The sequence below is a fragment of the Colius striatus genome, chromosome 2, assembly GCF_028858725.1.
Source record: "Colius striatus isolate bColStr4 chromosome 2, bColStr4.1.hap1, whole genome shotgun sequence".
NCBI lineage: Eukaryota > Metazoa > Chordata > Aves > Coliiformes > Coliidae > Colius > Colius striatus.
This window is the reverse complement of record NC_084760.1, coordinates 21,724,983-21,749,763: the sequence shown is the minus strand read 5'-3', so window position 1 is coordinate 21,749,763 and position 24,781 is coordinate 21,724,983. Positions and strand designations below refer to the sequence as shown.

Below are 24,781 nucleotides of genomic sequence, written 5' to 3'. Positions count from 1 at the left end.
ATTATAGCTATGGCAGGATAAGACTTGTGGTTTTTGCTCATGAACTCTCAGTGAATTGTCACCAAGTGAAGTTAAAAAACACATGTCCAGAAAAGATTCCCAGTCAGAGATGAAAGAGCATATACGGCATTATGATCTACAGTTAGGATCTTACCGTCCCCGGTTTCAGCGCAGAGCTGCAAGCCCAGATTGTTCTGTGGATTAATCACCCAGTGATTGCTGGTCACAGTAATGTCAAACACAAACCAGCCCACATCAGAAGCTTGAGCCTTTCTTGTGTCTAACAGGAACAAGTCTGCATCCCTAAGTTAAAGAAAATACAGAGTTAAAGCGTTCAAATATTATTTTTTGTCCTTTATTTCCTTATTGACAATAACTTCCTGGAGTCCAAATGAATAATGCTTTGACATATCTTCATCACAACACAGTACAGCATGTGCTATAGCTAACATGTAACTGTTAAGTATAGTACAGGTATTTCCCCTGAGAGGCCTTTCTGAAATGAGTCTCAGCATGTAAAACTACAGCACTGGAAAACCTGAAAAATCCAGCTTCCTGATATAAACACACAAAATATATAATTGAGGCTGTGTATAAAGGATTCATCTTTCAGCACTAGAATGTCTCAAGAAGATTAACTTTTATAAACCATTCAGTGTAAAAGACTAAAAATGTCAAAATCATGTTCCAATTCCAACTAAAATTCAAAGGCAGAGCATTGTTAAAGAAATCTGTTACTAATAACGTATGACAGCAGCTATATCATATGACAAAACACGAATAGATGACAGTTCAGACAGTTTCATATTAGTACAGATGTTTCGAAAAGAAGTCTCTATATCAAAGGAGAAATTATATATCTATTAAATAATTTAATTACTACATTTTAACCCTCAGTTCCCTGGTATATTCTCTTTTTTTTTTTTTCCCATGAAACTTTCCAGTAATTCAGAAGGGCTGCTCAGGGAAGTTACTAAATCGCGTTACTAAATGTTTAGCATGGATCGTTTATTTGTTATGTTTTCACATACCTCCTGATACAATTGGTTCCAGAACCACATCTATATTACAAATCATTTGCTACAACGGCCACACTATACCCAAGATATTTAACTCTCATCAGTTTCGATTTACATGCTTCTACAAAGCAGCATGCATTATTAAAAACCATTTTCATCATTTAGCCTTCTAAACCTAAATATGTAATTATAGAATCCTAATTCTTTTCTGACATAAATAGTAATCCAAACAATAATGTACAGGACAAATTATTTTATTCTAAATTTTGACTATCCAAGTCAGCTAAAGACAGACTTGACTTACACAGACCTTGGAATCATATTGTTACCTTGCAGAGCACATGAAAATATGCCTACAGGAGATAGACAGAAGTAACAGGCTTTGTGTAAGAAGTAGATCTGAAATTACCATGCCCCTGTCACTCTGTTCTTATGTCACCTAATCACAATGACATCACAGGAAGTTAGTATCTTATCTAGACTAAACATCATAAATGCACCTAGAAGATCTGATACTGAAAAAAAACCCATCCCATGTAGCTCTTGAGTCTGTGGTTGTATGACAAGGATATGTTAATTTACATGGGAGAATTGTGTCTGCAGAATCAGGTTAAGAGCTCAGAAATTATACAGAAGGCATTTAAAAAAAAATGAATGGACTGTCTTTCAAGTCACATTTTTTTTTTTTTTCTTCTGTTAAAGTATAGTCTTTTGCTGGGCTCTTATTGCTTCCATTCTAGCAGAACTGTGCTAATGACCACACAAGGAGAAAACATACATTCTCCCTCTGGAGCTAACATGAAAACAGTCTTATAATTCAAAAGAGCCTGACCTGCTACACTAGCCCTGAACAAATTAACAACGTACTACAAGCTCGTAAGTAGTACTCTCTGGAATCATAATGCCAACTTTTTTCTCTAATAAAGTTTTATCAGAACTTTGAAGTTGAAAAGTTTAGTTCTGAGTGTGACTGCCTTTAAGATGTTTATTTATAAATATTCTTTATATCATTCAGTGATATATAGTTTTAATGGAAAACTGTAAAATCGTTTGGAATAAAAAGTATTACAATATCACAGTGCTATAATTTCACATTTGTCTTGCCTCCTTCTAGAATATATAATTGTTTTTCCATACAGATTCTTTCAGCTCCAAAATTTGCTGGGACTGATACGAAATGTTCTCAAAAGTCAGGATGCACAGTGCCTCATATGCCAAATCAGAATAGGGCACTACTAATGGTACAGTCCAGAAATGCCTATAAAGGATAAATTTCTCCTGTGGATCTTTCCTCAGCATGACTTTATTACTCCACATCACAGCAGGAGCTCACACTCACTCTTTGGCACTGAGATGCCAATATTCTTGTCTGCCTTCATACAAGCATAGTGATTTGACTAAGACAATAGACTCAAAGATACAGGTTTTTCTCACCTATTAACTCAGCAAATGAACCAAAAATTGGTTGTGTGTATCTGAAGGAAGCTAGAAATAATTCTCAAGAACACATAGTAGAATACAGAAAATTACTCCAAATCAGTGCTCATGATTTAACCAGTTACTACAGAAATTCTAAGTATTTGCCAGGAAAAAAACAACTTCAGTATTCCCCGATTAACTGGTGTCATTCAGTCAAACTTCTCATCACATTCTGTGACATTTTTAATTTTAAAATTATCCTTTATTCTGAGAAAAGAAAAGAAAAAAAAAGGATCATAGTTAAAATGAAAAACAGATGCAAATTTTGGCTCTAATTTTAAAAAATATTTCTATTTAAGAAATAGCCCACAACACATAATAAAAAAGTAAGGCATTATGTCGTAAATAGCCTGAACTGCAACAGTGAACACATTCAGGCAGAGTACAGCTGATTGGCTTTACCTTTATGGAGGCTGTTTAAGTTTAGTGATCTCAGTCTCGTCCCAAATGGCCATTTGTCTACAGCAGAAATGCTACCACAGTCAAGAATTTAAGCAAAGAGGCTGTGGGCAGAACATCTAAGAAGCTCCACATCTCCTGAGTCACTTAAGGAAGTAAAGGCGGAATAAACCATCTTTATTTCCTTGAAACCCAGCAAAGTTTTCGACCAGATCTAATCACAATTACTATGTAATAGGCCATCCCCATAATGCTGCTTCACCTCTTGCCTCATTCCAGAAAGCTGCTGTAGTATCTTTATGTCACTTGAGGATTCCCTAATGTGGGAAGAATCCTCAGGGTTTAGTTAAATTAGTGGCTAGCTGCCACCAGGTCATGGAGAAGGATTTGGCCTGTTGGACTACATTACTTTCATCATGAGAAAAGATTCGGATAGGAGTACATTGGCAGGGCTGTGTAGGAAAGTTTGCCTTGCCATGGGCTGTGCTTTACAGGCTTCCTTAGAACAAGTAGAAAGCTTCAACCCCAAAGCCATAATTTCAGCAAACTCTTGAGTGAATTCAGTACACACACACTTCAGCAGCACTGCTGCCATAGACACAGAAAAATGTCCAAGACTAAAACATAATCCTTAGTCTGCAATGCAAAGACCCTAAACTCTGACCACTCCTCGCCTGAAAACATTTCAGGACTGTGAGATTGCAGAGCACTTGCAAGAGACACCCATGTTTTCTGTTCAAAGCAGAGAAGAGTGGAGAAGCAGAGTCAGACCCAGCAGTTTTGCTGTGGTATGGCACTAGTAAGGAGTGGGGGACATTAGATAACTGGAATCATTCAATGGTTTTGAAGGGACTTTAAAGACCTCTTAATTCCAATCCCCCAGCCATGGGCAGGGACACCTTCCACTAGACCAGGTTGCTCAAAGCATCATCCAGCCTGGTCTTGAACTCTTCCAGGAACAAGGCATCCAAAACTTCTCTGGGCAACCTCTTCCAGTGTCTCACCATTCTCATAGTTCTCACCCTCAGGTTCCATAGTTGCAGCTTCTGAAAATTATGCACCTAAAATCTCACGTATGTATGTAGAACAAACTTCAGGTGACAAAGTAAAAAATAAAATGAATGAAGTCTGGGCCTCATAAGCAAAATCTGGGGCTTTATGGCAAAAAAAAAAAAAAATCCCTAAACCGAAACAAAAAAAATCTTGTAAGCTTCTGAAATCAAATAAGTAGTATATAATTGCATGTCCCCTTTTCCAGTACCGTGCTTCCATTAGAGGACATGGGGGTTTTATGTTTCTAGATGGAAATAGAAAGTATTTATACATTTATCTTTACATATTGAAATAAATTAAGAGCATTCCTTCAGGGCTTCGTAGAGACTGTAGTCTCTTTAACAAATCTGATGGTATTGTGATCTTCCTTCAGAACAATAAGCAGTTTTGCTTTCCCTAAAATAGAATAGAAACTACCTACTGTGAAAACATTTTTAAAAAAATCAAATTTATTAGAAAAACTAACTTTTCCCATTAGTTCTTAAAAAAAAAATCCGTTGAGTTTTCAGGTGAAGAGGTTTTATCACCGTAGCCTTGACCTGAGTTCTTTAGAAATATATGTTTTGTTACTTCCTGTTTAATTGCTTCTTCCAAGAAGTTTCTTTCAGAATCCACATCAAAAGAATGCTGAAGACAGAAGTAAAAAAAAAAAATCAATCCCACACAGTTTCTTTCACCCCCGAATTTAATAAGAAGGCAGAAAGTATTCTGGAGGGCTGAGTAATTTCTCTTCTCTTGGTTCTGCTCCATTGATGTAAAATGACACCTCGTTCATAGTCATAAATATTTTGTAACTTCATGTTCAGAGATCTCACCTAGAAGGTGCAAGCTCAAGCTTCTGTGGGCAGAAATGAGATTTGAACTCTAGCCCAGTCTTCAAGCTAACTGGTGATAAGGCAACTTTTTCCTTCAGAATACCCAGCAAGTTTAGGCTGTCATTTTCTTTGTTTTTGCTAAATATGATCAGGATAGAAATATTATTGCAAGATGAGAGAGAGATTTTCTTTATCTCAAAACAAGGGGGTTTTTTTCCCCTCATTTTTCTGAGAAAAGACATAAGCTAATGTAATTTAAAACCTAAAATTTTGTGTGTATGTAGTTTGTTTTTCAGAGGCATCTTGGAATTCCTAATAACTTTCAATGAGAATTTTCGGTCACTTAGCTACTTTGGTGAAATCTGGTCATTTACTCAGTTCTTACAGAGTCTTATAAATATATCACACACAGAGCCCTGCAAACTCAAATTCAGAAATTTGCTCATGTGTAGTATCATAAGTGGCACACAGGGACATGGTTTAGTGGTGGGCTTGGCAGTGTTAGGTTAGTGGTTGGACTTGATGATCTTAAAGGTCTTTTCCAACCAAAATGATTCAATGATTCTATGATTCTGTGATTTGGTTTAATTTTCAGTTATAGTGAGCAGCATGTGTCAAGTGTGCATATATCATCTTAAAGTTAGTGCATGACTTTCTATTGTAATTATATTCTAGATAATATTAAAACACAGAAAAAAAAGCCACACTCTTTCAAAAGCAACCCAATTGAATGGTCTATCTGCCTTTAAGGGTCTAAGTGAATCTTGGCGTGTAGTACCCCAGTGTCAGCAAATGGTGCATTTCCCAAATCCAGATGCTTATACTGTGCATACAACTCCACCATTTGCTCACTGAGAACATGAACCTTCACTCCCTCTGTGCATAAGTAGATCATTTGGTAATACGTAACTCTCTGTTAACCTGTAATAAATTACATTGAAGTTTTATTCTTGATCAGTATTTGTCATCATTGCCTAGAAATTAATACTGAACAAGACACAATGATAGCAATGATGTCTTGCTGAGGATATGCGGATATGAGGATATGATCCGTTGTGGTCTCCATGCTTAAGACAGTAATGTTATAGAGACGTTATTCAACATGTGATATGTTCATGCCAACAGGGTACCTGTTTGGATACTCCTTGATGATCTGATATATGCTAATCTGAATGGTTTCATTCTCAAAGCGGCTGTTGCTCCGATCTTTGTATATCCGGAATTCGGCTGCTGTCACTGCCTCTCCATGTGGGATCTGAGTAAGGTCAAAACGAAACTCTTTGTAGTGCCTTCGCTGGTGAGAGAAGTCCTTGTCCCTTTCAACTGTGAGAAAAAGAGTTGAATGTAAATTAAAGAGGTGAAACGAATGTCCATTTCCCATGATTAATGGAGCATTCCCTGTGCTTAGGAGTAAACAAACAGCACAATACAAAACTGTGCAAATAATAAAACCACAAGTCCAGACATACTTCCAGTTAAAGGAAATTCCACCCGCCCAGTGTCTTCAGTTCAAAAAAACCCCAAAACCTCAGTGGCTTTTATACAAATTCCAGAAGCTGAAGTGGAAAGAATATCAAAAAAAGTTGAAAGGGGGCATGTTGTAAAGTAACTTGAAATATGGACTATCTGAAACCTGTGAAAGGACTTAGGACTCAGTGTAGTCATAAGCACAGCAAGAGTAATGTCAAAGTCATAGATGATTTTAGAAAACACTAATTGCCACTAATAGCCAGGTACATGAGAGAAATGACTGACTTTGCTTGACTCTTTCCACTTAACTAAACAAATTCTGGAGTTGTACTAAAGTGCACTGTGACAGTTATATATTTAAGAAGCAGTTACATCATATAAATTAACACATGCTGTGTTCTAATGGCAACATCACATAAATTAACACATGCTGTGTTCTAATGGCATAAGTGTCATCTTGCCACTGGTCAGAAGGAGTCATGAATCAGGCTTGAGTACTTTTGGCATCCCAGTAGCAAAAGGAGCACAATCCTCATTTAAGAAGTACCCTCAAACCTGCTGTGGGTGAGCAGGTGCAGCTCTCACTATTTCTGACACTGTCACAATTCAAAACAAAACAGTTAACCTTATCATTGCTTAATTCAGGATTAAACAGAAGGGGCAGTAAACAGATTATTTTCATTTATTTGAATTTACAAAGGATTTTGGGTTAATTCCACTGTGTGCTGCAGTTCTGACACTGAGTTAGAAGTGAGTATTGTAATATAATATGTGTTTTGAGTTTGCAAGGGAAAGGCCACAGTACTGACAGATGACCATTTTATGGGATTAATACCTCAGATTTTATGTATGCAGACAGAAAAACGATCCATGGTTTCCACTGCCACAGCATGCAATATATTATTGATCTGTGAAAAAAGACGTGCTCCATGGGAAGAGAGTACTTCTCCCTTCTGGAGAAGTTTCACCTGTCTCATGAGATAGGTTTTACTGATGGTGGACAAAGCCTAAAATACTCAGAGCTGAGATTTGGTATGGACAACCAGCTAAACATTTAAGACTACACCCAGCTTCACTAAATGCTCCCTACTATAACCTCTGCTCTTTTATTACGTTTTAGTATTAACAGTCCTCAGATGTGAGGGAGGAACAATGTCAGTTCCGAAAAAGCACATATTCAGATTACCAAATTTTATATTTATAAAGTGTATCTGTTATTACTATATATGTGTATTTATACTTATATGTTCATGTATGTGTACACCCAAGTAATTTTTTTTACACACACATTATGTTTGTATGTGTGCGCATTAACAGAAAAATATATTTATATCTAAACCTCAAAATGTGTATTGTTATCATGTATATGTGGTCTTACAAATAGAAGCACACTAAAAGACAAAAAAAAGCCCAACATTTTGAGTTTGCCATATAAACGTAGAGTTGTGGACATACTAAAGTGTGAGCTATTGAAGGAAAAGTGTTTACATTATTTTCACAGCAGTACTTACTAGTTAAGTCACCTGTGGCCACGTAGCTAGTCCCTTACAGTAATACTTCCCTTTCACCCTTTATAAAATGTAAATTATCCTTGGTTTTACTAGCATATTTTTTTAAATATACAGATCTATGTTGCCTTAAGAACTATCACAAACAAAATATATAGGCTATAAGAGCACTTTATCTTCAGTGAAAATATGTCCTGGCCAACAAAAGGAAAATTGTCTGTTAACTGTGAGGTTTACTTGCCTCAAGCGTATATTTAGCCTACATGGGTTTACCATCGTACACTATGTAGAAAAAGTAAAGCAGAAAAGAGGTAGAAGCATGTAAACTGGCTACTCTGTACCTGAAGATGAATGGGCTGCTACCGAAGAGAAACAGGATACAGTCTGTTTAGCAGTTCCACTACCCGGTTCTAAACTGTTAGATATAAACAGAAATCTGACTTGAGGTTTGGGAGTTGTTGGCCTTTTTTATTTTTTTTAATGTCCATGTGAAGCCTTTCATTTTGGAGACAACTTGGCAGAGATTAGCATACGCAAATGTACTGAACTGGAGGGGATGTTTTTTCTAGTCCAAAGATTCTGCTGCAAGTTTCTAAGGTTATAACTGAGCATCTCAATGTTGGTGTGGAACAGATACATCAATAATCTTCAAATAAAAATATAGTAAAGCCAGACTTAGTGTAGCAACCCTTTCTGATATCTCTGGTCATTATTTATCCAAGAAGTATTTACCAGCATGCATGAGTAACTAAGCACTACTCACTATGAATAAGGATTGGGAAAATAGATGCTGAATAAATTCCTGGCCTGTTTAATTTTTCCTTGGGTTTGAGGTTTCCTTTTGTCTAATTTCTTACAGGTACCTTCTAATTAGTAACATGAGTTTGGAAACAGCTTTTCTCTTCCTATATGTTAACAGTTTGGACAGGAACCTCTATCCTGCTATAGCGTTGGTAGGGTTCTCTCTGGACCATTCACAACCATTGACAGAACTCTGATAGCTGCTTCCTGATGGGCCTAAAATTAATTATTACAGGTCACACAGATAATACTTATCTGTGTTTCCATGTCCACATACACTCAAGGAAGAGCCAGCATTGTCATCTGAAAGGTAGACAAGTTCAAAACACAAGTTCCTTGTGTCAAGACAGCATCTACAGGTAGGACGGGACTTGGCAGTACTGACTGTCTGGGTAAATGAAGAGTTGTAGAAACAACACCATAAAAAACCCTGAGTCCAGGCAGATCTCATTCTATGCAATTAAATCAGAATCTCAAGCTGAAAATTTCTGTTGGTTGAAGTACAAAACATAAAAGTAATTTTTACAAATTTAGACAAGTTAAGATCTTGGACTATATAGTAGACTGGAAAAAAAAAAAAGTCGTGATGGTGATGTTGCAATAATAACTAATGGCTAAAATAATAGCCAAATTACAAAAGCGAAATAATATTGAGTATCTTAATACTGAAAATACTACACACGTCTTGATCCCTTCTGCATCTAATAAATGCCTTGTCAGGGAAGACTGTGAATTCTCAGTAGGGTATCTCTCAGGTCTTTAGCCCTGCTGAAATGGCATGAAGTGCAGGGGGGCACCATGTCTCAAATATGTTTATTTCACATGTGGCAGCTTCTCAATACTGGCAGCCCAAAAAAATATAGGTTAAGATTTTTAAGTATTCAGTTCTTCCAGAGCATTCTCATATCATTCCAGTTCTTCTCAGTTCATCTACCAAAATGCATCTCTGTGGGACTGATCACAGCATCTAAAAACCAGTTGACCAGAAAATCGGGAATATCTTTTTTAACCATTGGAAGAATTCCATTTTTCCAAGTAAAAAAATATTTAGAATGCTAGAGTCAATGCTGATTACACCAAAATTCTTTTTTTGCTCTCATTGATCAGGATTCTTAGCACTAACTTTAAAAAAAATTATTTTTATGCCACCTGAAACTAATATATTCAGCACTTTGGTTACATCAGACAAATTGTGGCTCAAGGGAATATCACAAACACCTGTGTCTAAGATGGGAAAGAATGATATTTTCCACCCATGTGACAAACTGATGAAATATTCATACTGTATTAACACTAAGTCCAACTCTAAGAAGAATGAAGACAAATTTACAACAAAAAGATATTTTGGAAAAGGAAGGGGTCATCTTTTATACTGAGAGAAAATATCATGCACTAATTTTCATTAGCAAAAGCATTTGTTCTCTGGAAAAAAATTACAATGGGCAGTGTAATAAGTAATTGGTATTTTACCAATTCAGCTATAAATGTCTGATTTGCTGTTGACTTAGCTTAAAAATGTAAAAAGTGCTAGTAATGAGTTCAGGGCATAGTGCATGAGGGAGTATGAGACTATTATTAGACTATTCATTAGTGATTAGCTCCCTGCTGACATGTACTTTGTTTTTCCTGAAGAGGTTGGTATGTAGTGACACACAGGGAAAGTGAAAGCTTCTTTGGTAAAGCGGAGAACAAACCAAAGGTATGTTTTAATAAACTGATTTTAACTGGATTCAAAAATAGTGAAGCCTCACTAATCAACTTCATGTCATTGTCTAACTACATATATATGCCAAGGCATAACAGAGGGTCTTAGAGACCAGGAGTAACTCTAAAGGGCCATTTACACTAATCTCACTGAATTTCACTGTTTGAATTCTTTGTAGAACCACTAAGTAAACCAGTCAGTTTTAATCACTTCAAGGTGATAAAGGTTACAGTAAGCTGATACACTACAAAGAACACTCGTTTACATCTTGAATATAATGAAATGATAGTTTATCTACAGTGAACACTTGTGGTTATCTGACAAAACCAGGTCAAAGGTTCCAGGCAGTTTCTCCTGAAATTACTCAGTGCTGCCTCTAATGACTGATAATTGAAAGCAGAGGCTGGAAATATCAAATGTGGTAGGTGACAGATAAGCAACAGATTAATGCAAGTACTCTTTTACAGGACACTAAAAGGTCAGAGGCCCTAGGAATTAGCTATTGTGCTACTGTGAAAGGACAGACATCAAATAGCTGTTTACCTCATTCTTGCTTCTCTCTCCAATTCTCAAATTCTAGAAGCACATTCTCTCTTCACGATAAGACCATTTAAAGTGACCCACTTTTTACAAAATAAGCCAAGAAATGTCTTGTATGAGTTATGGATAGTAGAAAAGATGTGATGTTAGAGTAGAATTAAGGAGTTTTGTTAAAAAAACAGCTACATTAGGTGTAAATATTTGAATGAAGTGCATCGAAGTTAGGAAGCACATTCATTAGAACATCATTGTTAGTTGAGAAGACCAGATAACAGATTTTTAAAAATTTATTTTAAAGCTTTGCAACTTTATTCAGGTTTTTACTTTATTCAGGTTTTTACACTGTATTAATGAGTTAATTAATTAATGTTGACTTTGGAAACCTAGATTAAGTTTATCTCAGCAAGTATGTCTTTCACCTTTTTACTAGTTCAAAAGCTTGTTGAAGTAAATGGCAACCTTTTCATTCTGCCCATTGGCCTTTGAACGATGACCACAGTCTTCTAAAAAAAAGGTTTTGATCAAGTGGATTTTTAAAGCGTAAGTGTGATGAAAAATGCTTTCCCAAAGTGATTATTTAAAAAAAAAAAAAAAAACAGACAATGTAAATACCTGTAAACACTTGTCTAAACACTACTACTAGGTTTAATCCATTTTACGGAATGGTAAGAATCCTGATCTGGACTCAGGAAATCTATTTTGAGTTAACCATTGAAATTGATAAAAGAAGTCACCTGTCCTTAAGGGATTGTTTCAGATACCAGAGACAACTGCCTGATACAGTCAGTGGAGAGACACTTCTGTTTGTTAAGGGTCAACTGTCTTGCAACAGCCAGTAAGAAGAACAGAGGAGTTTATCTACATTTCTCCTTTAGTCATCTGCCACTCCAGAGAACAGGACTAAGAGATAGTCCTTGCTCAGTCAAAGGATATTTCAATCCCTATCACCTGTTTTTTTATCCTAACTGCCAGACTGCTGAGTAACCCAGCAGTGGGACATCCTGGACAATCGCACATATGAAATACAAGGGTTGAGGGTCAAAATTAGAATTAAATAAACTTTTGTTCTCAAAATGTGGGAATTTTATTCAGTTGACATTAGGCAGTCACAAGACAATCATTCATCTGAGTGTTTTAACAAGAAAGTTTCAGAGTCGTACACCCACTTGCTTGTTCTCCTTTCAGCACCAAGTCTTCTGCATTTCTTTTTACCCATTTTCACCAGTAGAGTGAGGAAGGGCTGGTGACCTCATGCATACTGTCTAGCCAATGCAAAGCAAAGTGGGTGATTTAAGCTTAATAAACCTTCATTTCCATCTCCACCTCCCTCCCCAGGATGAGGTAGGAAAATACATTGCACAGGTTTCAGTCAGGTTTGTGATGATGTTTAGAATTCACCTTCTGAACTGTGATCTTTCAGGAACGTGCCTCCAGCAAAAATGCATCAGTCCAAACTCAAAGCCCAAGAACCAGTATGTAATGATCTGTCAGAAAGCCATGGCCTGTCTATGCTCTGTACCCACCACAAGTGCTGCAGCTGCCCAGACAGAGGTCTGGTGGAACACACTGCCACACAGGTGCCAGGCTGCAGTGTCTGCCCTTCTCTTAGAATGGCAGCAGTGAGCACACCTCAGTACTCCACTTGGTGACAGAGCTCCGGGAGGAGGCAGCTACTTAGAGGAGTATCAAGGAGTGTGAGAGAGAGACTACATGAATCACACCCTATGCTTCCTGAGACAGGCCCTACAGGCAGCAATGTACATGCACAACACAGAGGATTCCCTATCCTCTATCTATCTCGCCGAACACAGTGACTCACAAGACAACAACAATGGCAACAGGTTCCTGCTTGGCACAGTAGGCACATCTCCTTTGTGATTGCCTCATCTTCCCAGGTGCCTCTGCATGACAGCTATGAGTCTGCCAGTGGAATGGAACAGTAATGAGTACGATGGTTCATCTAGTTTGGAGACATCGCTGAGGTCAGTTGGCCTATGCCCAACATCAAAACTGCTTCTATAATGAGAAAAAGATGGATCATTGTCATAGGAGACTCCCTTCTGAAGAGAACACAAGGCCCAACATGCAGACCCGACTCACTTCTTAGGGAAATCTGTTGCTTCACTGAGGTCTGGGTTAAAGGTGAGAAGAGAAAGCCTTCTGCCCTGCTACAGCCCTGGGATTTATAATCCACTATTGATTTTTCAGGTAGGTAGTGATGAAATTGCAGTATGAAGCATGCAGGCAATCAAGAGAGACTTCAGAACCCTGGGGCAACTCTTTAAGGGATCAGGAGGTAGGGGATGGAGATCTATGTGGCAGCAAAGATGCAAGCATTACTGATGTGTTAGAAACCATGGAAGTACCTAAAAATGGTCATAGAGGAACTGGGGCTTCTCACCACAAAAAGGGTCAGGATCAATGCCTGAACTAATGTGCATCTACACCAATGCATGCAGCATGGATAACAAACAGGAGCTGCAAGTAGTCATTGTGCAGTAGAAAAACTATGACAACCTGGTTGACAGTGTCCTTGGGAGGCAGTCCTGAAGTGCAAAGGAGTCCAGGTAGACTGGACTACTTCAAGAAAGAAATCTTCAAAGTGCAGAAGCAGAGCATCCTCATGTGCCAAACAACGAGCCATCAGGGAAGAAAACTGGCCTGGCTGAATAGAGTTTTGGCTGTAAATCTACTAAAAAAAGGACAGTTTATGACCTTTCAAAGAAGGGGCTGGAAACTCAGGAGGACTAGAAGGGGCTCATGAAGTTTTGCAGGGAGAAAATCAGAAGGGCCAAAGCCCAACTAGAACTTGATTAATTAAGAACTTAATTAATTACTGCCATAAAAGAAAGTATGTGAATGTGGTCTTCCTGGACTTTAGTAAAAGTCTTCTACACCGTTTTGCACAGCACCTTTCTGGAGAAACTGGCTGTCCATGGTTTTGATGGGTGTATATATTGCTGTGTAAAAAACTAACTGGATGGACAAGCCCAAACTGTGATGGTGAATGGAGTTAAATCTAGTTGACAGCTGGTCACCAATGGCTTTCCCCCAGTATTGAGGCCAGTTTTGCGTAATAACTTTATCAATGAGCTGGATGAGGGGATTGAGTGAACCCTCAGTAAGTTCGCTGATGACACCAAGCTGGGTGGGAGCATAGATGTGCTTGAGGGCAGAAAGGCTTTACAGAAGGACCTGGACTGTCTGGATTGATGGGCCAAGGCCAATTGTATGAGGTTCAACAAGACCAAGTGCTAAGTCCCGCACCTGAGTCACAACAACCCCGTGCAATGCTACAGGCTTGGGGATGTGTGGCAGGAAAGCTGCCCAGAGGAAAAGGAACTGGGGATGCTGTCAATTGACAGCCACCTGAACACAAGCCAGCAGTGTGCCCAGGTGGCCAACAAGACCAATGGCATCTTGGCTTGTATCAGAAATAGTGTGGCCAGTAGGACCACGGAAGTGATTGTCCCCCTGTATTCAGTGCTGGTGAGGCTGCACCTTGAATACTGTGTCCAGTTCTGGGCCCTTCACTATAAGAAGGACATTGAGGTGCTGGATCATCTCCAGAGATGGGCAACGAAGTTGGTGATGGGTTTGAAGAACAGGTCTTATGAAGAGCAGTTGAGGGAGCTGGGGTTATTTAGACTGGAGTAAAGGAGGCTGAGTGGATACAAGATCACTCTTTACGGTTTCCTGAAAGGAGGTTACGGAAAGGTGGGTGTTGGTCTGTTCTCTCAAGTTACAATTGACAGGACAGGAGGAAACAGTCTCATGTTATGTTAGAAATGGTTTAGATTAGATATCAGGAAATATTTTTCCACCAAAAAGGTTATCCAGCACTGGAACGGGCTGCCCAGGGAAATGGTGGAGTCACCATCCCTGGAGGTAATCAAAAGATGTGTAGATGTGGCACTCAAGTACATGGTTTAGTGGTGGACGTGGCAGCACTGGGTTAACAGTTGGACTTGATGATCTTAAAGGTCTTTTCCAACTTAAAGAATTTTATGATGCCTTAAGTCAAAAATGTAGGCAGGGATTGGAAATAAATGTCCTCAAAATTACTTTCCACACATATCCTGTCTTAGACACGAAATTCATTGACAGAAACTTAATCCATATTCTGATCTTCCAACTGAGGCAAAACTATTTCTGGAATCAGTGACAATTTTGCTTAATTAGACAGTGCAGAAATCTCATATTTTTTCATTGCAATAGTTCTGTTTCTTAACAACTGCTTTATTGCAGTACTGTATATTTGAGTTTCTCTCTATTTATTATTATTAACCTGTATTTATTATTAGGTTGTACTTAAAGTAATTATAGATTTACAGTTGTGGTTTTGAAAGAATGATGTAAATTGTTTTTACATAAAATATACTTTCTTATTAAAACGCAAAGCAGAAAACTCGGTAAGTCATATTCTGAAGCAAGTTACACTGCTGCAAGGTTAGAGCTATTTCAAAAAACTCATATTTTTCAGGTGCAGTTAGTGGCAGTTCCATAAATGAAAAATCATATATTGTTTATTGAAAACAGACTTTTAATGGTAGAAAATAATTATGGAATCATGCATTCCGTAATTGCACAGAATTGCTGAACTATATGGATCATTAAACAACTCAAGTCCAGATAAAGTCAATGAAAAAAAGCTTCAGTGACTGCAATAGAATTTAGAGCAGCAATGAAAAGGAAAAACGTAATTTAAAAGAATAATTTAAAAAGAATAATACGTTGACTGGAGTTCTCTCAAGCACATATCGGTTTTCTTTCTTTCTCCTTCACAGAAGAAATGTCTTTCAGCATATTAGACTTTAGAAAAAAATAAGTTAGAATATTCATATGTCTTACCAAAGTATTTAGTAGTACATCTTTTGAGAATAAACAAGAAAGCATTGTTCTATTAGTAAAATTTTAAGTTCTTGATCTTGTTGTAGTTAACAAGATCTGATAGATTCTTACCAATAAACAAATCACACATTTGAAAAAGTCAAAATAGTTTGAAAGACTAAATTATTCCTAAGGTGGACTTTGAAATTCTGTAATTTCTACTTTCCAATTCCCTCAAAAAATATGCGCAATGTGTTCAACTTTAATAAATGCTAGGCAGCAACTAGGCAAATAACAGAAGTTACAAAAACATGACAGAATATAAATGAATATGAAAATGGATCCAATTTTTTAAAAAATAAATTATTTTAAGAATTAGACCTGAGTCAGTAATTAAAAGCTTTCAGCATTCACCCTGAGCAGGAAAGAGTTCCCAGGAACCATATAACAGTGTCTGCCAGAAACTTTTATAAGCACACATATCAATAAATGCCACGACCAAAGAGGCATAATTGTGCTTGGCTTTCTCACACACAATCTCCCAGGTGTGCTGTACACTGTGAGATTACCTATGATTCCTTCTTGTTACTTCATACTAAAATATGGGATAAAATAGATGTCTTAAGGAAATTTCTGGTCTTCATTCAATAGTCAATATTCTGTTGAAAATTTAATTGATAAACATATGTTATTAATTCAATTTAACTCTTCTTCCAAGTCAAATGCACTTGCTCAACAAGTCAAAACAAGTGCTACACTGCTCCAATGATCATTAAATGCTGGAAGGCTTTCAGTTGTTGATACAGAGTAAATGGAAAAGCAATATCCTGCTTTCCTTATACTGGTTTGATCCAGGCCAGTGCAAGAGTAGCGGTAAGTAACCAGAATAAAGAGACTGAACTTTGGAAGGGAAAAAATATTATGAGAGTCTAGTCTGGGTATTACCACAATCCTAATATGTAAGATAGTTGACAAAGTTATTCCTCAAAATCAATTTTTTCTTTTGGTTTCAGCAATATAATGCACTGTATCCTTCAGCCTCCCGAATGCAAACATTAACTCCAGTTGTTCAGCTGTAGCATGAAGTACAACAAAAGATACATTGCACATGTGTGGTTTTCAATTCTGCTAACACTCATAGAATGTGTCTCAGCTGAAACTTCTATAAATTTTTAAGTTGAAAGTGCAGCTGGTCAGAGCTTCTAGAATTAACAGTAAGAGGTCATATTTGATCCTTTTTGGTGCTGTCAGTTGTAACACTTGCCAAAAGAGAGAAGGATCACAACCAAGAGTCTGGGAGAAGGCAGTGGAGAAAAAAAAATAGCATACAGCTTGTTATTTTCAATGAAATAAGTAAGGACCCTGTGATTTCTTCATTGTTTTAATTCACGCTGCTTTACAGAGTTTCACTGTTTTCACAAATACCCATGTTAAAAATATGCATCTACTAGATTTTTGGTTGTGTTCATTTTCATCAGTGATAAATAAATCTTTACTTGAAAGAACAGGACAGATCAGAGTAAAGATCACCATATTATGTAGTTCTGAGATAATGCATAGATAAATTAGCTAATCCTTACACCACCAACTGAGGCTCCCACTTTTGTCTGCATTTTCAAAGATACTTACTTTGCCTCAACTTTGGCAAAGCCAGTACCTTTTGATACCATCTATCAGTAGACTTTCATTTTTTCTAATATTTAATTTTGTTTTTTTCTCTAATCACAGATCACCACAAAGAAAACTAGCAATTATTCCCAGGTTTCTGACTGTGTGTGAAAGTCAGGATGTCAGATCAACACAACCTCAAGGTTAACAAATGACAGAAAAAAGGATCCCTTTTGGGTTCAGCTGCAATTGAATAGGAACAAAAGTAATACCTCTGGGATCCAATGGTCAGAAAATAGGTGTAAGTTATAACTGTTTTGACACTGTAAAAGTATACAGATGGAACATAACTTCTGAGGAAGGTGAAAGGGCATATATCATCATAGGGTAACTGGCAGGGGAGTAAAAGCTAAACATTAAAGCCTATTCTATCTTCCCACATCTCCTAGCTCCTGCTCATGTTAACCCTCTGTTCACTTCCACCCAGAGGTGGCAAGTGACTCCACCACTTACCATTCACACATGTTGTCTAATAAACTCTATCCATCTATTTCCTGCTGTGGAATTTGTCAGAAAAGCTTCCATGAAGGTTGTGTCTGCGTGCCAAACTGGTTACGGCTGGATAGGCACTATTTTCTGCTTAGCTTATGCTCACACTACCCGTACCCATTAACACTGATCAAACATTTCATAAAAACAGTCCAGATGTAACAGCGATGAGGAAGGGAACTCTCAAGAACATCTCATTTACAGAGTAGAAAAATGCTTTATTGACTAAACTAAACGAAAAACTATTTTTGATATCCTGTCTTATAGATTGGATATTAAATACAACTGCAAAAAATAGCTGATCACAGGCCATGTGCTTAGTTAGTATATCAGCTTGGCCCAAACGAATTCAGAGTTTCTCAGATTTATCCTTCGAGTGCACAAAGACCCGCCTGGACATGTTCCTACGTGACCTGATCTAGGTGAACCTGCTTCTGCAGGGGGGTTGGACTAGATGATCTCTAAAGGTCCCTTCCAATCCCTACCACTCTATGATTCTATGATTCTATACTGGGCTAATCACTGCACTGACTGAGTCATCACTTTATAAATGTAAAGAGATTGGAATTTCACGTTACATAAACCACTAAGCCCTTGTTTTGATGTTTTGCCCTGTATGCTCTCGCTATTGCACTGAAGACCCACCTAGGGAAGCCTCAGCAGTGATGCTGAGAAACAGAGTTATGGGGCCAGAAGCACAGCAGTGATGGGTCCTTGCAGACATTACATCCCTGCTGCAAAAAAGGAGGCAGATGAGGAGGAAGACCAGACAGGAGACTGGGCAGCAGTGGTGAGGGGTGGCACTTTCAGAAAGCAGGTTTTAACAGTCAGTTTGGGAGCTGGCTGTGATTTTAACAGCCTGTTATACTGATTCAAATCACACTCCTTCCTCTGCAAATCTGTTAGTCTAATCTGATCATGATTTATTCTCTCAGAGAGAAATTATTTCACCCACATAAAACCCCCCATATGGAATAAGTCCCCTCAACAACAAGAAGGAAAAAACATATGGACTTTTTTTTTTCCCCTGAAAGAAACTTAAATTTTTCCAAAGTTAACCAATATTTCAACCTTCTTTTCCGGGCAGAAGCTCACTAACTGATAGTGAATTAAAAGATCTTTGGGTTGGTCATCCAGCATCACACCTGTACTGTCAGAGGAAAGGAAAAGCAGTCTTCACAAAAAAATACTTGTGTTATGAATGAGCTCAAATTAACTCCAGGTAACAAGAAAATAGGTTATGATCACTCACAGTAGGTTACTTTGGACAGACTTGAGGAGAGAGACAGAGGAGTCTCAAAATGACGTAAAAAACAATTTCCAAAGTAGAAAGAAAAAGCATGACACTTTGAGCACAGAACTGTTCATCCAACAATCGTCTGAGCAAGATCACCACCATGTTCCAAACCCACTCTGCCCGGGAGTGATTGATGTTAACATTATAAGACAAGAAAATGATCACCCTTCTCTGTAATCACTCTGTCACAGGGTCACAGAATGGGCCAAGGTTGGAAGGGATCTCAAGAAGTCATCTGCTCCACCTAGAGCTGGTTGCCCAGGACTCTGGACATTCTTGTACCATTCCTTCATTTTCACTGTTATTCCACCTGGGACTGCATTTCTCATATACCTTCTAAAGTTACCGATAGATACCTCTACAATCCAGGGTGATTGCAGAGGTATCTATAGGTGTAACACATCTGTGGAACAGCAAAGACGATCTCCTGAAGGTGGTATTTGTTATAATACTGTTTTCTCTCCACTCCTAATAGTTGAGCTGAAGAGTCTCAGTCAAAATCTGGGTGTCTTTCTGAGCAGAGGGTAAGAATAAGCAGGAATTGGGAACCTCAACACTAACATTATGTCCTTATTTCAAATGCAATCTTTTAGGTACAACATCATCAAGAATATCTGGCATGCATTTTACGGCATACAGACAGCTTTTGCTTTGCAAATGTTTGTGCTATACTTTTGTTTCTACTACGGCAAGAAGTGACTACTGTCCTCATCTTTGGTGACAGGCCTGGTTTTCTTTTTCAAGTAATTAAAAAACAGCTGTTGCCCATCCCCAAAGCTCAAAGCATCACAGTCTCTTCTTTTAGGGGTTTGCTTTCACTCCCATTTTCATGAAAGCACACTCTCTACCTGTGGACAAGTTGAAGCAGCATGTTTTAGAGGAGTCCACAGGAAATCTCACTGACCAAGGTGATATAACGTTAATAAAAGAAGCTTCATTCCTATATAGCATCCTGTACAGGATGAACAGGTCATAACTTACTCCAGACCTGTGCCTATGGAGTCAAGGTCTCAGTTCACATATGTGCCTGTTTCATTGAGTCCTGTGATGAACACCTTTTATATCAGGTATCTCCTGGACACACACATGCTAGTAAGCACATTCTTTTTTTTTCTTCCATTTCTAAAGAATACATACAAATATGGAGAAAGCAAGTAACTGTTAGGAAACAAAAATGGAGCCAATATTTGGTATTCTGTCCATAGCATAAACTGTCCCTGAATGTCTCATTACCACACATAAAGATATTAAAAAATTATATATGTACATGTGTTTTTAAATATTATTTAAAATATATCTAAAGATGTGATTAATATTATTTATATATAGATTAATCTCATTGTAAATGTGACCTCATTATGATATACAGCCTCAGTAAACATGACTATTAATTCAATAGTTTAAGAAGTGACAAAAAATATATTACTTTTTGAAGACCCATAGTCAATAGCTACAAGATAATATTAATAAAGGAGCACACCGAGGAATCAAAGAAAAGAAGGAACTTTATTTTGAAGGAATAACTAATTTTAAACTACCTTGAACAACAACACTATGTTGTGTCACGTTATATGTACCTACCTCTCAAAATTCTGAAAAATAAATCATCCCTCCCTGAAAGTCATCATATTTAATTGTATTATTTCAGCTATACTTACTATTGCTAAACAACAAAGACTATTTAAACATTAACATCGTTTGAATATCTCACTATGATATTCAGCAAATTCTGTGGTATATTTTTAATCATATAAGCTTGTAACTTAAATCAACAGGTAAAAAACATTTAAGTACACAAATGCAACTGTGTGTAGTTGTACTGCATGTTTCATCTTTGTTACTTGAAAGTCTTAGTACAGACTTTTAGTTTTTACGATGCTGACCAGCTCGTGGTAATAATCATGGACAGTCCTCTGTCAGCCTAGAGTCTCACAGCACAGCACAAAAGCAACTTGTCTTTTTTATCTAAAATATGACTCATGCTGGATGACAAACCATTGACAATATTGCCATAATTATGTGTAGCTTAGTATTACAAACAATTAATTCTTCATGACCCTTCACTCTTCAATAAGTCTAATTATCAGTATTTTAATAAAATGTAATTAAAGATGTGTTCTTTTGCCTTGTGATCCTTAAAGATTTTCACTCAGTATTAACCATTTTATAGCTCCTATTCCTTCTTCTTTTCATTCATTTTAGGAAACCAAGTTTACTATAATCAAGTTTGTGGAAAGTGAGTTATAGAACAGTAACAGTAGAGGAAGCACACACACACGCATATATATATTCTTTAGTGAGAAGTGATATGGTCAATGCCATCTCTCTCAAAAGTCATCAGCTACAGGAAAATCATTACAAAATAAGAAGTATTTGAAGTTTCCTTCTGAGCCATTTTCAAGAACTGCATGTGTTTCTGGATGTTGATTTGTTTTCATTTTTATTTTTCTGCAACTACAGGAGATAATTGGCGGTTTTAAGGAAACCTTAGATGTACCCATAAATCATCACTCACAGAAAATCTCACCGTAAATATTATACAAATCTCAAAAAGCTCATGGGAACTGGCAATTCCAGGGAAGCATAACCAACTCTGAAGTTCTGGAAAACCACAGAGAGATCACTTGTGGCAACAGAGGTTTGTTTCTTTTATATCATCATATGTGAAGTTCAGCTCTTGCAGTACTGTTGGCAGGCCTCTCACTCCTTCCTTGATCTCTTTGGAGAAAGCTCCAAGCTGAGATCAGAGAGGACAAGCACTTCTCAGAACAAAGAAAGCTGTGATGTTATTCTCAAAAGTAGCAAGGATCCTAAATGGAAAAGGAATGGTTTAGGCATCCAATTTTGCCATCAACTGGCCAACACATAGCTCGTTATCGACCTAACTATGAGATTACTCAGCACTTCATACCACTGAATTCTGCTGCTGTTTTAGTCTTCAACTCTTTGGAGCAGATCCGTAAACTCTCCTCCTCATTTCAAAATGTTACAACAGGATGTAATTAAGTACAATTAACAAGGAGGTCAAATGGTCATCTGATAAACACTGGCCCAAACAGGCAGCCTGAAAGGTCAGGTCTGCTAAAACCACATAGTACTGATGGGAAAGAATATTATGATTTAGGGAGGAAAAAATCCCAATGACTAAAACTGAAGAGCTTTACATGCTTTCTATATTACATACACAAAGCCATGCACGCAGACTGATATGCATGCACAGATGACTCAGAGAGGCACAAACCTATACTCTGAGAACAAGACCTAAACTAGCCATATATCTGCTCTCCATTGCACCAGATCTTAAATCTCGGATTTAATACTTTCATTCCAGTGTTTCTTTTTCATTATTTTGCAAAGCTGTCTGTTTGTAGAGGAGTAAATAGACTTGTTGCCCTTATACAAGTGGGTTTTTTAGCCCTTTCTAAAAATAATGCTTGAGATCACCATGAGGAAATGTGAGGTGTTGCAAGGCTTAGGAACGAGGTATTTTACAGATTGTACAGTCAGAGTAAAAAGACGCTTCACAAGAAGAAAGCTATTCCAGTACTCTGCAAGTTCAAAGAACGAGACTGCACAGAAGTCAAAATGAACACAGAAGTATTTGCCCACCCTCATTTCACGGACTGGAAAACAGGGGCACACGGTTTTCATTCTCTATCTGAGGCTCTTCAAGTATTTCCTCTTTAGCTGCTCAGACTTTTCACTCTCCATCTTTCAGGTTTAGACTAGGCTAAAGCCAGAACAGACTCTGAAAAACATTTGCACACATTTTATGTACAAGGCACCAAGGTAGCCTGGTCAGGAGTAGCAGATTAACCACTGGGATCATTAGCATGTTATGACTTGCAGTTAATGACAGATACCCCAGCTGAGGTAACCTTGGGAACAACTTTCCCAAACCTATGTTCCTGATGCAGTCATCATAAATCACCACAAAGACTAAAGCTGTCATGAGGCTATATGCTATACTTGCTCCGGCTCCCACAGCTTTATCATCCACACTACCGTTTGCACATTCTTTTGATTTTTCAGCTAACATTTTTGCAAATCATACCACTAGAATCCCATGGCTCCAGGCATTAGGTGCCGTTTGTACGCTGTTTCAAAACCAGACTCACAAATCGTTCAGTATCCCTGCTCTTTCCTCTTCTATAGCCTAGCTTTGCCAGGACAGAATTCAACATCTCTGTCTCCAGAATTGGTACCATCCATATTGTAAAGTCCAACACAGTATCTTTTTCACATTAATTTGCAGTACCTTATAGTTGAATACTCCATCTGCATCTCCCGCTCACTTTTAAGAAAGAGATGTTTTAACTGGATATGTCTAGATAAATTGCTATTGATATATAATAATTATATGAGTACAGCTTTTCCAGATAATTTGAATAGATAGCTTCATTAATTTGACTACAGTCTAAATACATGTGAGAACAATAATAGTTTTATTTAATAGACACAGTCTACAAAGGGACAGAATCACAGAATCACTGAGGATGGAAAAGATCCCTAGGTTCTCATGGGAGCTGAATGAGTAGTATTGCTAAATCAGATAAAGATCAGACTAACAGAAATTTCAGCTATCAAAATTCCTACCTTATCCCGATTCTTCTCCAAAATGGGAGTTAGGTGGAATTTTGCTTCCACAAGGCTGCTGTTTGTCAGCTATGGTTATAGATCAGGTACCCACAGTAGCTGTCCTAATTAGTTTTCTAGGCTCTGACTCAGTAATAATTGTCTCAGTTTGCTTTGAATTTTACAGTGGGAAAAGAAGTAAAGCCACATTCTGGCAAGGTACCACACATGCCATTGAGTTGTATAACAGTGGCTGATAAAGTCAAGTTCTCAATCTATTGTACCACAGCAGTTGCTCAAAAAGAGCAGGGACTAAACATCCAGAATTGTCTTTTGGAGCATCTCTCAAAAATAGCGGGAAGTTTCTGAGTGCAGAGCTGTAAAACATCTCCTTTTCCACTTGTTTTCTAGTCATTTTTGGTATAGAAACAAATTCATAATTTAGTACAAAACACAAACCAGCTCCTGCTTGGCGTACCCCACCCACAAACTTAAATAATGTAGTTGTCAGGGTTGACAAGTTCTGCTTGCTGTAGCATTTCTGTGTTTTATAGGAAATTTTAACCAGGGGTGTTATTTTAAGAGATGAGCAAATGGGGAAACCCCATGGCCTAGTCAATAAAATATGAACTTTAGGTGGAACGGAGCACTCATAAATATGACTCAGAACAAGGGGATTCATTGTTTCTCCCGACCCCTTTTAGCTGCTCCTCTGATCTCAACCTCTCTGTGTGCGTCATGGCAGCCCTCATCCTTTAACCTGCGGTTTTTAAAAGCCAGCTTCTACGTTATTTATGGCTGCAAATGTTAGTAGCTCGTCTGCGTACTCCCGGCACACACATACTGAAGGCGGGGGGATGGGGGGGTGATGGTGGGCCACATTTTGTTTTGCAAGGATGAAAAGTTTTGACCAGTGAGCCAAGTGCCAGGGGAGGTTGAGGTACCTGCTCTGCCACAACAGATTGAGAAGAAAATAGTTCCCTTCACCTTCAAGGCTTATGAAGACAAGAAACTCATACCTGGACTCATTTTATCTTTTTTTGTACATTATCTGTCTTTATCACAGTCTTGGGCCTTTCTCTGTCTGCATGCACCTTCATCTCCCTACCATGAAGAACTTCCCTTCACTTTTG

General features: G+C 37.8%; 1 protein-coding gene across 3 annotated transcripts in view; it reads right to left on the bottom strand.

Annotated features, from left to right (window-relative positions):
• Positions 1 to 24,781, bottom strand: part of BMP5 (bone morphogenetic protein 5) — a 56,363-nt gene that overhangs the window by 24,227 nt on the left and 7,355 nt on the right. For all 3 annotated transcript variants that reach the window (XM_061990049.1, XM_061990048.1, XM_061990050.1), the window contains exons 2-3: positions 5,896 to 6,088; positions 155 to 303 (exon numbers count right to left, since the gene is read on the bottom strand). In XM_061990049.1, coding sequence (XP_061846033.1) covers positions 155 to 303; positions 5,896 to 6,088 — 342 coding nt within the window. The remainder of the gene's footprint in view (positions 1 to 154; positions 304 to 5,895; positions 6,089 to 24,781) is intronic.